This window comes from Patella vulgata, chromosome 4, assembly GCF_932274485.2.
Source record: "Patella vulgata chromosome 4, xgPatVulg1.2, whole genome shotgun sequence".
Taxonomy (NCBI): domain Eukaryota; kingdom Metazoa; phylum Mollusca; class Gastropoda; family Patellidae; genus Patella; species Patella vulgata.
Window position 1 is genome coordinate 17,445,839 of NC_065882.2, and position 15,166 is coordinate 17,461,004.

Here is a 15,166-nt window from a genome sequence, read left to right on the forward strand (position 1 = left end):
ATTATAGTCGTCTTCATTGGCCTGGTTGATGCAGCAAGGTATGGTATTTAACCCCATTTATTTTATTTTTTTCAATGATGAAAAGGCTAATATAATTTGTAATAACACTTTTTCTTGATTTTATGTTTTCAGAGATTTAAGATTTAACAAAATAAAGAGTATACCAGTTGGAACATTTAGAAATTTAAACAGACTAACAACACTGTAAGTATTACTTTCTTTTATTAAAGTAGCAATATTGGTATTAATTTATAAAACCAATATTGTTAAAAAACCCCAAATTACAAATTCTTGTGTGTGGTAGTGTCAGAATTTATGTATATTAACAATGACAATATGGAGGAGTGTATTGTGGGAATCGGTCATCTTGTTTGTATAAACCAGGAGTTTTACCCGGGTAGAGTCGTAACCTATGATTATACATGTAGTCACTTTAGATATGTCATATGGTACTCAACTTTCAGAAGTTAACTCCTAACCAACAGAGTTGTCATACATCCTTGACAAGTCCCATGGACAAGGAACCGAACCAAACCAAGAACAGATTCAATCTTCGACAAGGGTTTGTGTAGGTCGACCATATAAATAGGATTATGATGGAAAATTTACTCTTGTTCATTTATCCTGCCAGTATGAGACTGTTTATCATTCATTAGTAATTTTCACATGTCTCTCAGATGTAGATATAATGTTTGAGTGGGAGGTTGTTGTAAGTAAGTCATTCACTTAATATTACTCAATGACCTTGTCACTTCACATCATAAGGGAAATGGATCAGACTGTTTGACTTGCTAAACGTGTAATACAACAAAATGTGTAAGTCATTAAACCATTTAAAACCTGAAGGTATATTAATATATTTAGACATATATCACACACAACTTTATTGTACACCAATCTTATATCTCAGACAAGTTTACATCTGTTCTCCAGCATGTAAGTTCAAAGTAGAAGTAGGCCTGTCTATTGTCTTAAATATCAACTAATAGTTCAATCTGATTAAAACACAGATCTTATTTCGTTTCGTTTTTTGTAGTTTAAAACTTCGTTTTACTTGTTTTTACTACACTAGGATCTGGAAGAGTTGTTATATTACCGGCGTTTTGGCTGAAGTGAGGGATAAGGCAATGCATGGAACTATGGGTAAACCACTAGAAACATCAACGCTAATTGATTAATCAATGTCTCATGTCATAGGGTCAAAAGCCGTTCATACGACCCCTGACACAATGTACCAGTACAACCGGTCAGATCTTCGTGTAGTGTAGGCCATCAAAAGTATAAAAAAACGAAACGAAATATAGGACTCCCACTTCAAAATTTTGAAAGCGGTGAATTGATAGAGTATTTTGTTTATCTCTGAGTGACCAGGAATTTTTTGTGATCAAGTTTTAGCATTTAAATCTGCATTATTAAACCCATTTTAGCATTATCTTATTTGTAAAACAATTGTTACTGTTAATGTTTTCACACAAAATTTAGAAATTTGACTGTGTTAATTACTTCTTATTGTCCAGTATTGCTTTAAGGTGTTCAGGATTTCTGAAAGAGGGGGCCACAAAACTTTGGTTAGTTATAAATTAAGGTAAAGATAAATGTTGTTATAAAACATTGAAACATTAAATACATTGACACTGAGTAAGGGAATGTATAGCATTTTTATTTAAAAAAAAAAAAATTAAGAAAATGTATAACATTTTGACTTCATAAAATAAATGTTGTTATAAAACATTGAAACATTAAATACATTGACACTGAGTAAGGGAATGTATAGCATTTTTATTTTAAAAAAAAAAAATTAAGAAAATGTATAACATTTTGACTTCATAAAAACATTTCAGTGTTCTTGAAATTTCTAAAATAATTTTATTACAATTTCCTGAATTAAAAAGCATACATTTTTAAGTTGACTGTAAGATCTAAATGGTCATATGTATAATTGAATTATAACAATTGGATAAAATAATTATTTTATCAAATGAATCAGGCACTAAGATTATTAAATTTGTTTTTCAATTCCATCTTTACTAAAAGTGCAGTGGTCTGTTGTTGTCTGCTGTCAATTCTTTAGAGTTCACTGAATACAGCCTTTACATAAAGTTCACTGAATACAGCCTTATTTCGAAATCTAGATGTATCAGCTAGTGCAGTTCAAAACAACACCAATTGTGTACAAAACAACCCAGTTCACATTATATGCTGATATTTTAGACAGGGAGAGTTAAATTGGAGTAAAAGTATAAAAGTAGAGTCCAGAAAAAGAAAGACCTATTAAATATTATGTCTAGACTAGTCTATGTTGTGACTGGAAGTGATATTTGAATATTGAGGAGCAGAACTAATACTGTCTTGTCTACAAAACACAATTTTCCTTTTGATCCTAAACTACAATGTTCATTGTAACTTTATTTTGGGACTGAAATAACTTAGTTTGTGTAGTAGAGTGGAGGTCAAACTCGCTAATCATTTTTGTCCATCCCCTATGCACAAGTGAAGTTAGGCCATAAATAAAGCAGTTTGTGTTTAGTGGAGGTTACCCTGTGGTGTTTATTTCTCCCCAATATAACCCTTGATTTAGCTTTCTCCCTCACATATGTATTTCTCATGTACAATACTTTGTGGAGACAGTACCTGTCTGTTCTACTTTGGTAAATTACGTGTTAGAAGAATGGGATTGTCTACACGATTCATAGGAACCTATTACACTACGTTACCTACTAGAGACACAGTAACATACTTATATATTACTTATACCTGGCATGATACATCGTCCGCTATACAAAAAGGTGAGACAAATCCTTCATCGTCAACATGTTAAAACTTGAGATACAGTCATCATTAGACATTGATAAATAAACTTGATATGCCCATAGACAGCTTTCTCCTACTAACTATGGATAGTAACAAGCAACCAATGATCCTGATACTGTGTTTGACAGAAGGGTTTTATCGTTATTTTCTTTAACGGTACTTATTGTCATTAAAAACATTAGTGAACCAATTAACACATGATAATGTTGATGTGGATCTGTTTCTATTGTAAAGGATCTTCACACAGGGGTGTTTTGTACTCTATCAAATATACATTGTTTGACATCAATCCAGACATCTTTCAAATAAAAGATATAATTTGATGGTGAATAACCAAAATTTCTTGGCACACAGACTGTCTGAATAATATACAGAGCTTTTGAAATGAAGTGCCAAAGTGTCTTGAAAGAACAAAAAGTCAGTAGTGTTCTCCTTATGAGTCTTTACCAATTCCACTAATCTCAACACAAAGACTAGGGTAATACAACAAATTTGCGAAGAAAAGTTCCTGAAAATTCTTTTGCCGTGAATATGAAATACAGAGATCAAGAACACATGCAGTGATGATACCCACAATAATGAGGAAGGATGATGTCACCCTTAAAAAGGGAGCATTTTTAGAATATCTTTTGTTTCATAAAGACATCGACTTGTTATTGCCACTGTTACGAAAGCTTGTAAATGATTTTTATACGCCCACATTGAAATGTGGTCGTATATTGTCGTCGTCCCCGTCCGTCTGTCCGTCCGGCGGTCCGGGCCGTCGGTCCGGCGTCCACAATTGCTTGTGGACGCTCTAGAGGCTAAAGTTAATATCCGATTGACTTCAAATTTATACACAGTGTTTAAGGTCATGTGATGAAGAAGCCTATTGATTTTCAGCGATTTCCGATAATTACTGCCAGAGTTATGGCCCTTGATCACTTCAAAAAATCTTGTGGACGCTTTAGAGGTCAGAGTTAATATCCGATTGACTTTAAATTTATACACAGTGTTTAAGGTCATGAGACGAAGAAGCCTATTGATTTTCAGCAATTTCCGATAATTACTTCCAGAGTTATGGCCCTTGATCAATTCAAAAAATCTTATGGATGCTCTAGAGGTCAAAGTTAATATCCGATTGACTTTAAATTTATACACAGTGTTTAAGGTCATGAGACGATGAAGCCTATTGATTTTCAGCGATTTCCGATAATTACTGCCAGAGTTATGGCCCTTGATCACTTTGAAAAATCTTGTGGACGCTCTAGAGGCTAAAGTTAATATCCGATTGAGTTTAAATTTATACACAGTGTTAAAGGTCATGAGACGAAGATTTTCGATAATTACTGCCAGAGTTATGGCCCTTGATCACTTCAAAAAATCTTGTAAATGCTCTAGAGGCTAAAGTTAATATCCGATTGACTTTAAATTGATACAGAGTGTTTGAGGTCATGAGAGGAAGAATCATATTGATTTTCAACGATTTCCGATAATTACTGCCAAAGTTATGGCCCTTGATCACTTTTAAAAACATTGTGACCCTCTAGAAGCTAAAGTTATCATCCGATTGACTTCAGATTCATACAAAGAGTTTAAGGTCTTGAGACAAACAAGTATATTGATTTGCAATGAATTTTTATGACTTGAACAGCTAAATCCATGATGTTAAAGTTTCCTATACTAAACGTTAGCATGGGGCAAAACTTTATAAAAACCAAACCAATTCTAATGGTTTTCTGATAATTACTTAATGAGTTGTTACTCTTAATCAGATTTTAATGTATTATAAATGTTTCATTACCGAAAAAGTAAAAATATGTGACAATTCTTGTTGACTGCCCGGACGATTTAGCTGCTGTGGGCGTATGTTTCGTTGCCTGGCAACCTATCTTTTCAAACTTGCTGTAATTACTTGGCTAGTCATTAAAAGGAACCCATATCTAAATTCAGAGTTGCACTTTTTAACATGTGTAACAAACTAATGATCATTAGTCTGACCGTTTATTCAGCATATGAACCAATTAAAATGTGCAACTTTTGCCCCCCTTGTCAGTGATACAGGACGGAGAACCTGACAAGGACAGCTGTCTAGTCATTCGGATGGGACGAAAACCAAGGTCCCGTGTACACATAGGTGTAAAAGATCCCTTGACAGTTGGAATTTGATATAAATGTAGGCCGTAGTGCCGCTTTCCGGGCAAAATTTCACTCATAGCACACTGTATGGTGTATGCCCGTCTTCATGAGCCCAGTTCGGGGCAGAACAGTAGGAAATTAAACCCCATTTCATTTCATTTCATTTGTCCTGCATCACTTATTACAGAGTTATTGTCCCTTTTACCAAAAATATTGTCCCTTTTAGCAAAACATTTTAAACACTGTACAGATCAGTTCTTGAGATGGAATTATTGCCTTATTGATATTCATCACAACATGCTCAGATGTCCTTGCCTCCATATGCTCAGATGTCCTTGCCTCCATTCACAAAGCTGGTGGTGGGCATATTTTCATATTGCCTTCAACCACTTTGTTTATTATTCAAAATATCTGTTTATCAAGCAAATACATGGGTTAATTGTGTCAGTGTGCGCTATACATGTAGGTAGGTGTAGTAGAATAAATTTAATTTCTACTGCAGATATAAAAAGGTATAAAAATGTTTATCATATATTCCTTTCAGTCTGAAAAAAATATTAGATCTCCTCAACCAACCAGATAACACCCTGATTTTAAACCGTGATCTTCCTTTCACCCATATTGTACAAATCACACATTATTATAAGAGATCAAAGAACAGACATATTATTTAACACTTCAAAGGGAGACATGTTTTGTTGAGATATACAAATTACATGTTTCGTGTTCTATTAAGACATGTCTGATCTTTTATTAAACATTTCTTGATCTTCAGACAAATTTCTTCTCAGCCAGACATAAGCGGTTTAAAAGGACATAACCTCTTTGAGTGGTGTATGGAAAATGAAATGGGCAATTTCATTAATTTTGATCATAATGTTTGTTTTTCATTAAAGGTTTTGGAACAATTTTGATATCAGGTTGCCCTATTTTATTAGCCTAAATCTAATACTTGTTTTCTGAAATGTGGAATACAGGTAGTTACAGATACTGAATGATATTTGTGTCTGGTCAACATATTCAATCAACAATCTAGGGTAGTTGTATCGTCTAATAGTGTGCGCATCGAACAGGTCTGTCATTGAGGGGTGTGGTTTTGATCACACACTTGTACATGACAAGAAGTAAGGTGTCTGCCCACACTTGTACATGACAGCTAAAGACCCCATATGCACAAGCAAATGATTGAAATAAAATTGTACCATTTTTTAGTCCCAAAATGACCTAGTTTCTGTTAAGTGGACGTATAAGCCTATTTCTGTCTCTTTGTCTCAATCTTCATTCCTTAATTAATTTGGTACATTTGAATTTTTTCTCAATTTTGCCGTCCCATCCGAACGACTAGATGTTGTTCTTTGTCAGCCCTCTGTCCTGCACCACTAACAAGGGGGAACCACACCGGAAAATCCTAATAAACTTTCTCAGCGATCACTGGGATCAAATCTGGGTTTTCCCGGTCAGCAAGGGTTAGGAGCCACCATGTCTCTCTGTAATCATGTGAAATTACATATTTACAAAAATAGAGTGGAACATTCTATATCCATATATACGGTACTGTATCGGGTGGGGGACAAAGTGGGACAAATGTGGGGCCTCCACATTTTGGGTTGAGTACACGATGAAAAGTTCCATTGGATGATCGAGAGATTCTTGTGTTAATCTCCCAGATTATACCTCAGAATGCACCAGATCAAATATATTTTGCACACTTTGATTAATTCAGGCTCTCTCCTTAACTTGTCTTGGGCCCCCATAAGGTTAATCCGGCCATGTGTCAATACAAAAGCGTTGAGATATAACCGATGTTGTGGTCAAATTAAAAGTTAAAAAAAACATACAATAAATGCTTATGCATAGGCCTTCCCCTACAAAAATAAAAGTGTAATCATACTGGTATATCAATAATCAAAGAATGAAACGCATTAAAACCACTTGTAACGGCAACCAAATTCAGTGCTTGATCTTGACCTAAATCAAAGTAGTCTCCTTTCTTTAGAACATGTTTTTATCTTCCGAAAAAGTTCTGATAAACAAACATGGGCAAATTAAATGAACTGTAAATGAAATTCTATACCTACATGTTGGTTTTATCATGTATGCATCTTTAAAAACATACATAGAAACATTTGTATAAAAAATATTTATGTCATGTTTATAGTTGACATTCCTTTTGTTTATTGTATGTATAATGTACATGGGTAATAGGCTGGGAGTTAGAATAATGGGAATAGAAACTCCTTTCATAGTTTTATCCTCCTTTATTCTTATGTGCCCACAATTTAATATGCAGAAAATATCAGAAAGTAAGCACAAAAGTCAATCAGTTGATGAATACCGTACTTGTCAGAATCACTACAACTTGTTATGGGAGCAGGAAACTTAATAGCAGGAGCTATATGGCATGGGAGCCATGGTCAGTACTGTGCTGGTTCACTTACCAGGAAATCCAAGATTCAATTCAGGTGTTCCCTGGGATTTTGCTGTGGGATTTCCACTTGTTACTGGTGCAGGATAGAGGGCCTGGCAAAGAACAGTGTCTGGTCTTTCAGTTGGGTAAAAAAAACCAACAAGGTCCTGTGTATTGTGTTGATAGACATTAGACCCGATTTTATTCCATTCCATTGTCAACAGTTAATACTTTGTTGACTTGCCTTTCTAACAATGTCAGTAAACAATGATATTTTTGTTTGGTTCTTGCAATGTCTGTGTAGTTTGTCTTGTCTGCAGATTTGCCTTATCAGTTTTGTTTGTGTGTAGTGCTGTCCTGATGCACTTACTATTATCCGCAAAAAGGAGGACAAAAAGGCCTGTTTAAGAGAGTAAGCTTCTACTCCCTTCATTTCTTTTCCAATTATAACATGTTCCTTTTGTTTATTGGAATAACCCAACCACTTGTAAAAACTGCTGTTCAAACCCACAAAACTCAACTTGAACATTCCAATCATTCTCAAGTAAATAAAGCTAGTACAAGATTGCATTGATTCACCTACTGTACCTATTCATAAAGACCTATATAATACATACATGTATATACACAAACTATAATTATGTTTGATAAACTTCTATTTTGTCTGGGAAGAATAGGGTCTCAATAGAAGGCAATATTACATGTACTTGAATATATAGCAAATTATTTCTTTAAAAAGGTTCAATGCCAGTGCAGCATTTTAATTTGATGAAAACTTTTATTACATCCTTTTGATATGAGTGATAATCGGGCTTGTGGTAAATTTAAAGCAATTCAAGAACAGTTTATTTGTCCAATTTGATGTCTATTTTAATTTTGTCTTTTACTCAGTTCCTAATGAATTTCACTAATTAAATTAATTAAATCGTATCATAAGATAAGAAAATGCATCATTGAATTTGTCATCCACTGATATTAGCAGACTGTTTATTTGGCCCATTAGGCCATCCACCCAAAAGGCTTATGTCGTCACTTCAGTCCACCGTTTGCCTAAAGTAAACAATTACTGGTAGCCATATTTGACTTCTTTTCCTGGAGTGCTTTCTGTATTTCAATGAAATTTAGTAGGTATGTTGCCAGTGCCATGTTTATTCAGATTTGTTAAAATGAAATTGCTTGTCCTTGTAGGACACAACCTTAAAACGCTCATAGGACATAACCGTAAAGCGCTCATAGGACATTACCGTAAAGCGCTCATAGAACATAACCGTAAAGCGCTCATAGGACATAGCCATAAAATGCTCATAGGACATAACCGGAAAGTGCTCATAGGACATAACCGTAAATCACTCATAGGACATAACTATAAAACGCTCATAGGGCATAACTGGAAAGCGCTCATAGGACATAACCGTAAAGTGCTCATAGGACATAACCGAAAAGCACTCATAGGACATAACCATAAAACGCTCATAGGACATAACTATAAAACACTCATGGGACATAACTGGAAAGAGCTTATAGGACATAACCGTAAAGTGCTCATAGGACATAACCGTAAAATGCTCATAGGAAATAACCACAAATCGCTCATAGGACATAACCATAATGACGTGCTCATAGGACATAACTGTAAAGTTTTCATAGGACATAACCTTAAATGAATCAGTCAGAGTTTAGTGAGTGGACAGAATTTTTCTCCTCACTGTCTAAACTTTTTAAAACTATTTTCTTTTCCAGATTATTGAATAATAATGAAATAGAAAAATTAGAAGAAGGATCTTTTATGGGATTAAATGAAGTTAAATATATGTAAGTATAAAACAAGATTAATTAATGAGAAAAACCCAACTGTTTTAATTGTCTGATATATTACTAAAATCATAATATACATGTATGCTGTTCTCATGACATTGTCCGTTTTAAGATACTGGTGATGTTTTAACAACAGGTTGGTTTAATTACATTGCTAAATTATGATGTTGGTTGTCAAGCTGCATGAATAAACATCCTTGAACTTACCAAATTTTATTTATTATTTATGTTGAAATAATTTGTTGTTATTATGAATACCCCATATTGTATAATCTGCGTCTGATTTTAAGGGATATAAAACCTTTCACATCTACTTTCAATTAGATTAGAAATTTTTTTTCTTCTGATTTTTACACTACGTTTGTAATCTAACCAACTGTCTTATCATCTGTATCATCTGACAATTATATTACAAATGGTTAGAAACCCTAAAACCACCAAGAATTATTCTCATATATACAACTGGCGGTAGTTTTTTCTTTTATGTCCATAGCAGTTATATCTCATAACAACCTGTCATGACGTCATCATAGGTTGATATATTCGTTCATATCAACCGCTGATGACGTCATGAGTGGTTGATATTTCATATCAACCGCTAATGACGTCATCTCAGGTCGATATAGTCAGCTCATATCAACCGCTGATGACATAGATGATCGAAATAAAACAAAAAACATAGAAATAAATTTTTATTCTTTTGACCATTAAAAATTGTTATGGTACAGTTTGTAACATTCTGGGCCGAAATAGACGGCGTACTTATCGACATATTTAAATCGATTACCCATACTCCATGTCTAAGATATCTTTCAGAATTTTCTTTCCGTCCACACACTCCTAGACTTGAAAAATATTTATCGCTCAAGAGTTCATTTATATAGTATTTTAAAACAGCCGGTCAAATCCTTCTCTGAACATACTGAAAACCTCCAATATGGGTTCACTGTCAGAATTCTTGGAAAACAATGCCTCTTGGTCCAAATTTTCTGCAGGCTTTGGATAGATCCTCGTCGATATTTGCATTCACATCTATTCCATCGTCAATATGTTGGCTAAAAAGGATTGATTATTCTTCTGACTTCGTATTACTATCCATTTTGTTTTTGCTTTCAATTCAATAGTCCAAAATGGCGACGTATAAACAAAAACATGCACGTAATTGCACGTGATTACTTCGGTAATTTTCGCTATTTGGCGGAAACTATCGAGCAATTATCCAATCGTTGTTGCCTTTTAATGGAAGAGCCCATTAAATTTAAGGGTGAAATGGCGTTGTATATGTCGGATATAAACCTACTCTCCCTCGGATTGATATGGTAGAGAACGCTTGGGCTTCGGGTAGGTTAATATCCTATACATATACACTTTCACATAATTCATCACAGTGTACAGCCAAGTATACAAATACAGACAATTTGATTTGTTCAGAATTCTAGGTGATCTGAACAATGTTTTGAAAATAAAATATGTCAGATAAAATAAAATGAAGTATAATTGATTTTAATCTGGTTAGAAACCATCTTTAAGATGGTTTATTTGAGGGAGCTTGCTTCAAAGTTTTACAAGTCAGTCCTTTATTCTGCATTTTATTAATTCCATATTATTTTGATCATTCTTTGTACAGACAAAACCTACAAGTATAGCAGTGTTTATATCTGTCGTAATTCTCAAAACACCTCATATCATGGCTGTAAATAGATTGACAGGTAAATCTACTCCTGGTCAATTTCATAGTCAGTCAGATCAGATTGGCTAGTATGTCTGAAATTAGAATCCTATTTCAATCCCTAAGCGTTGATTTGAAATTGCCTTGCTATATGTAATATACATATTAGGATATACACATACATAATTAACTCAAACCATCAATAGTTGAGAATAGTGCAGCAGATGGTTTATCTTATAACCGTGTGAGCTCGATTCTCCAGAGATTTTAAACCAGCTTACATATCACTTTCTTATTTCTTAGTATAGATATTCATATCTAAATTACTCTTGAAATATCGTTATCTTCAATAATTCTACTTTGTGGTGTTAGTCTTACCAACGGTTGTTGTCTGAATGTTTGACATCCTACATCTGGGAAATGGCAGTTCATATTGTAGGCACTACAATGTCATGCCTAGAAATCAGTCCATTGGTGTTTAAAGGGTTAAAGGTGTTGTACAGTAAATGTAAACAACATAAAGGAAAGAAGCGAAACTAAAATCTAATATTAATTAGATTTCTTATTAAACATGCATTATGCAAGAGCAAAATCTGCTTATTACAAGTCTTTCTTTAGGCCTGAAATTAGACATTAGACATTAATTAACTTATCCAGACCATAATAAACTCTCAATGTCAAGGCTAGCCTTCGATGTTGGCTGGATTAGATTCCTATATGCCGCTAACAGCCATTAATAATTAAATAAAAAAAAGTGGATAATCGAGACTATGCTGTTTATATTAATGATTTTAGTAATGATGACCGAGACTATGCAAAAATTTCACCTGCTTCTTTCTCGGCTTATAGTGGATCAATTTGACTGAAATTTTCAGCAAATTACCTTTACACTATCTAGTTTTTAACTATTATAGCGAGAACTGCCATCTCTTTATCTTATCTCACATAATGTATCTTTAACTATGTGAAGAATACATTTCTCTCAGTGTTTTTGTTCAATTTAAATAAGGAAACGTGTATTCATATTTTTATTTTTTTTTGTTTTCGAATAGACTTAGTTTCATGCATATTGTGTACATATTCTAATTACACATTGTTTATAATTTGATAATTGCAGATATTTATATAAAAATAAAATTAGAAATATTGGAGAGAAAACATTTAGAGATACTCCAAAGATAGAACAATTGTAAGTATAACTATTATTATTTTATTTTAACTTATATATCACTATTAGTGGTTATATGACAGCACAAATCCTAATAAATGAGAAAATTATACTATACATTAACATATAATAAGGACTGTTGGAGACAGTGAGGATATTCATTCAGTAATTTCTTTGATGTGTACAGGACCAGATTTAATGGTGATGGGCATAAGGTACTTGTCACAGACACAAATTATTACTCAGACTCTATAATGTATACTTTGTGTGATAATTTATGTCGGACAATGTCTGTGACAGCTGTGCTTTATGTCCAGGCTTTCTGAAAAGAGTGGGTGAGGGTGAGGGGACTTCTATATTTGTATTTGGCTATTATTTTTAAGCAAATCGTAACAAAATGAAATTTTCTTAATATTTAATTTAAAGTCCTTAAGGATCAATATAAATTGAAAATGTTTTAAAGTCATTATTCAGTCTGTATGAAATTGATATACTCTACATTATTCAAATTGGTTAAACAAAGAAGCCTATAGTAATTTCTGTTAATTACTTCTAGAGTTATGTTCCTTGTTTCATTGTGTAGCATCTTGTGAATGCCACAATAACAAAAGTTATCATCCAATCAGTTTGAAATTAGTGTGTTATTAAAATTAGTGAAATGAAGAACTCTTTTGAATTCCTGATAATTCTGATTATAGAGTTATTACCGTTGATTATGCCATAGAACCTTTTCAACATGACATTGATAATATACAGTATAATGAATTTGTTTGTATGTACCTAATGATTACCTTTTGTGGATTGCCCAGACGACTTAGCTGTTGTGACTTTGTGTTTCATTGCCTGGCAACCTATCTTTTAGGAAGGTATTCTGTAGAAAATTAAAACCCATTTAATTTCAAACTTTTCAATAGTATTTTTAGAATATCTCTTAACAGAATATCGTAACTATATAGACTCAATATTTACAGATTGTTTTATTTCAAATGGAGAACTCTTTAACCAAATGGGATAATTAGTAACTATGCCAGAAAAACAGAAAAAAATCACACAGCCAATGATTTTAAAACATTGTTTCGTTTGTGGTAATATAAAATGAAATAGGGTTAACGTCCTACATGTACTTTTCTCCACCTACAAGGTTAACGAAGACGGGTGTTACAGATAAATATTTATTTAACTTTTGAGATGAATGTAATATAGGAATATTCAAATGGCTATGAAAAAATAAATGTTCAATTACACTGTAGATCATTTATGACCTTTTAGAAAAGAAATCTTGAAATATTAACATGAAGTGTTGATAAATAATATAATGATGCGAAATTTGAAAAAAAACATCCCCCCAAAAGTTGTATGGCAACAATTTTTGACATGAGGTCATATATGGAACATCTGGTATAAGTAATGTTTTTATCTATATTTGTGTTAGTTGATAAACGAACAGGCAACTTTACAATTACATCATGGGGCCACTCCTGTTACCAATAGATTTGGTGTGTAGTTTGTCACAGGTTAACATATGGAATCTCACGATTGTTGATTCATAGGGTAAAAATCTGCCTCCCTTCCTATCTTAATGTAGAAAAACATGCCATGTCAGCTTGACTTATAAAGAATATTAATAAATCAGATGATTCTGAGCCTGTAAATCATATTTTTAGGTTAATATTAAGTTTCCGGTTATTTTGATTTATTCCATTAGCATTGAATGGGATTGATAACAAATTTGAATTTTTATGCCCATGAATGTAGGAGTGATTTTCATATTGAGAAGAATTTAGTAAAATTGATAACTTACTATATTCTAGCCATGTACATCACACTATATCCTACAGTCCCCCCACATAGCTCAAATACAGTGTTTGAAAACTCAAATTCATAATTTATATTTTTACATCAGACACGATGTTATGGAGTATAATTACTGTTTAAACATACATTATGCAAGAGCTAAATCTGTCTATTTCAGGTCTTTCTTTAGGCCTGAAATGTTATCTAAATTATTAATTAGACATTAATTAACTTATCCAGACCATAATCAACTCTCGATGTCACCGCTAGCCTGAGATATTTACTGGATTAGAACCCAGTCTGCTGCTTCTGATTAAATCAAAAAATGGATAATCGAGACTATGTTTTTTATTTTACTGACTTTAGTAATGTAGATCGAGGCGAGGCCGAAAGTTCAATCGCTGAATTCTTGGTTCACAGTGGATCAATTTGACTGAAATTTTCAGCAAATTTCCTTTACATTATCTAGTTTTTAACTATTATAGTGAGAACAGCCAGCTCGTTATCTAATCTCCCATAATGTAATTTTAATTCCCTAGTCTTTATCAGGCAAATGATACAAAAGACCTTGAAGAAGACCTAAATTTATTAATGTAAAACTCACAGGGTGGTGATAACTGGAAATTTGATAAATTGACCCTTTGGACCTACACCTGTATCTCCATATCGGTCATCATTAACTACAGTACTCATCAAATCTCGGGTTATCATCTCAATGTTATCGAAAGGGGAAGACCACCAAAAGTTTTTTGAATAAGGTGTGCTTCCTTTGTTATGAAATTGACTTAACAGCTAAAAGGATTCAAATACGATCCAAACTTTCTGAAATTTGTAAGAGTTGTTTAGCTCATATTTGATGACTTAGCTGCTAACAGGCACAGCTTTTGATGTCTAAAATCATTTTGCTTAAATTGTTTGAAGGGCACCTGTAAATCTGCATCCCCTTTCCTCTCTGTTTTACTCCCAGGTCTGATTGATGCATCATTTAAATAATGATCAGACAAAAATAAAATCAGTGATCTAAATTTGATTTAGGAAACTATGGGTTGCATTCATCTGTTAATTAAATCAATCAAACTTACATCTCCTTTCCATAATTAATTTAATTTATTTCAACTTGAAACAATCAGCCACTTATAGATTTATTTATAAGATATGAATTATCAACATTCAGTAGTTACTTCTGTAAAATAGCTAAGGAGATCTTAAGTTAATGACAGGAAATCTATTTGCACCCATCCCATGTGATAAAAGAAAGATTGTTAAAGTTATTTTAAAAATGGGATCAGATAGTCTATTTTATGCCATCTGATGTAGAATGATAGTGGGCGGAGTGAGCACGGAGTGGCATGTTTTAGTCATAACCTTTGGTCTATTGGTTAAT

At 33.2% G+C, this 15,166-nt stretch overlaps 1 protein-coding gene across 1 annotated transcript in view; it reads left to right on the top strand.

The window, feature by feature from the left end:
* Window positions 1-15,166, top strand: part of LOC126818652 (peroxidasin) — a 42,647-nt gene that overhangs the window by 14,056 nt on the left and 13,425 nt on the right. The window contains exons 2-4 of the mRNA XM_050546177.2: window positions 133-204; window positions 9,077-9,148; window positions 11,938-12,009. Of these exons, the coding sequence (XP_050402134.1) occupies window positions 133-204; window positions 9,077-9,148; window positions 11,938-12,009 (216 nt within the window). The remainder of the gene's footprint in view (window positions 1-132; window positions 205-9,076; window positions 9,149-11,937; window positions 12,010-15,166) is intronic.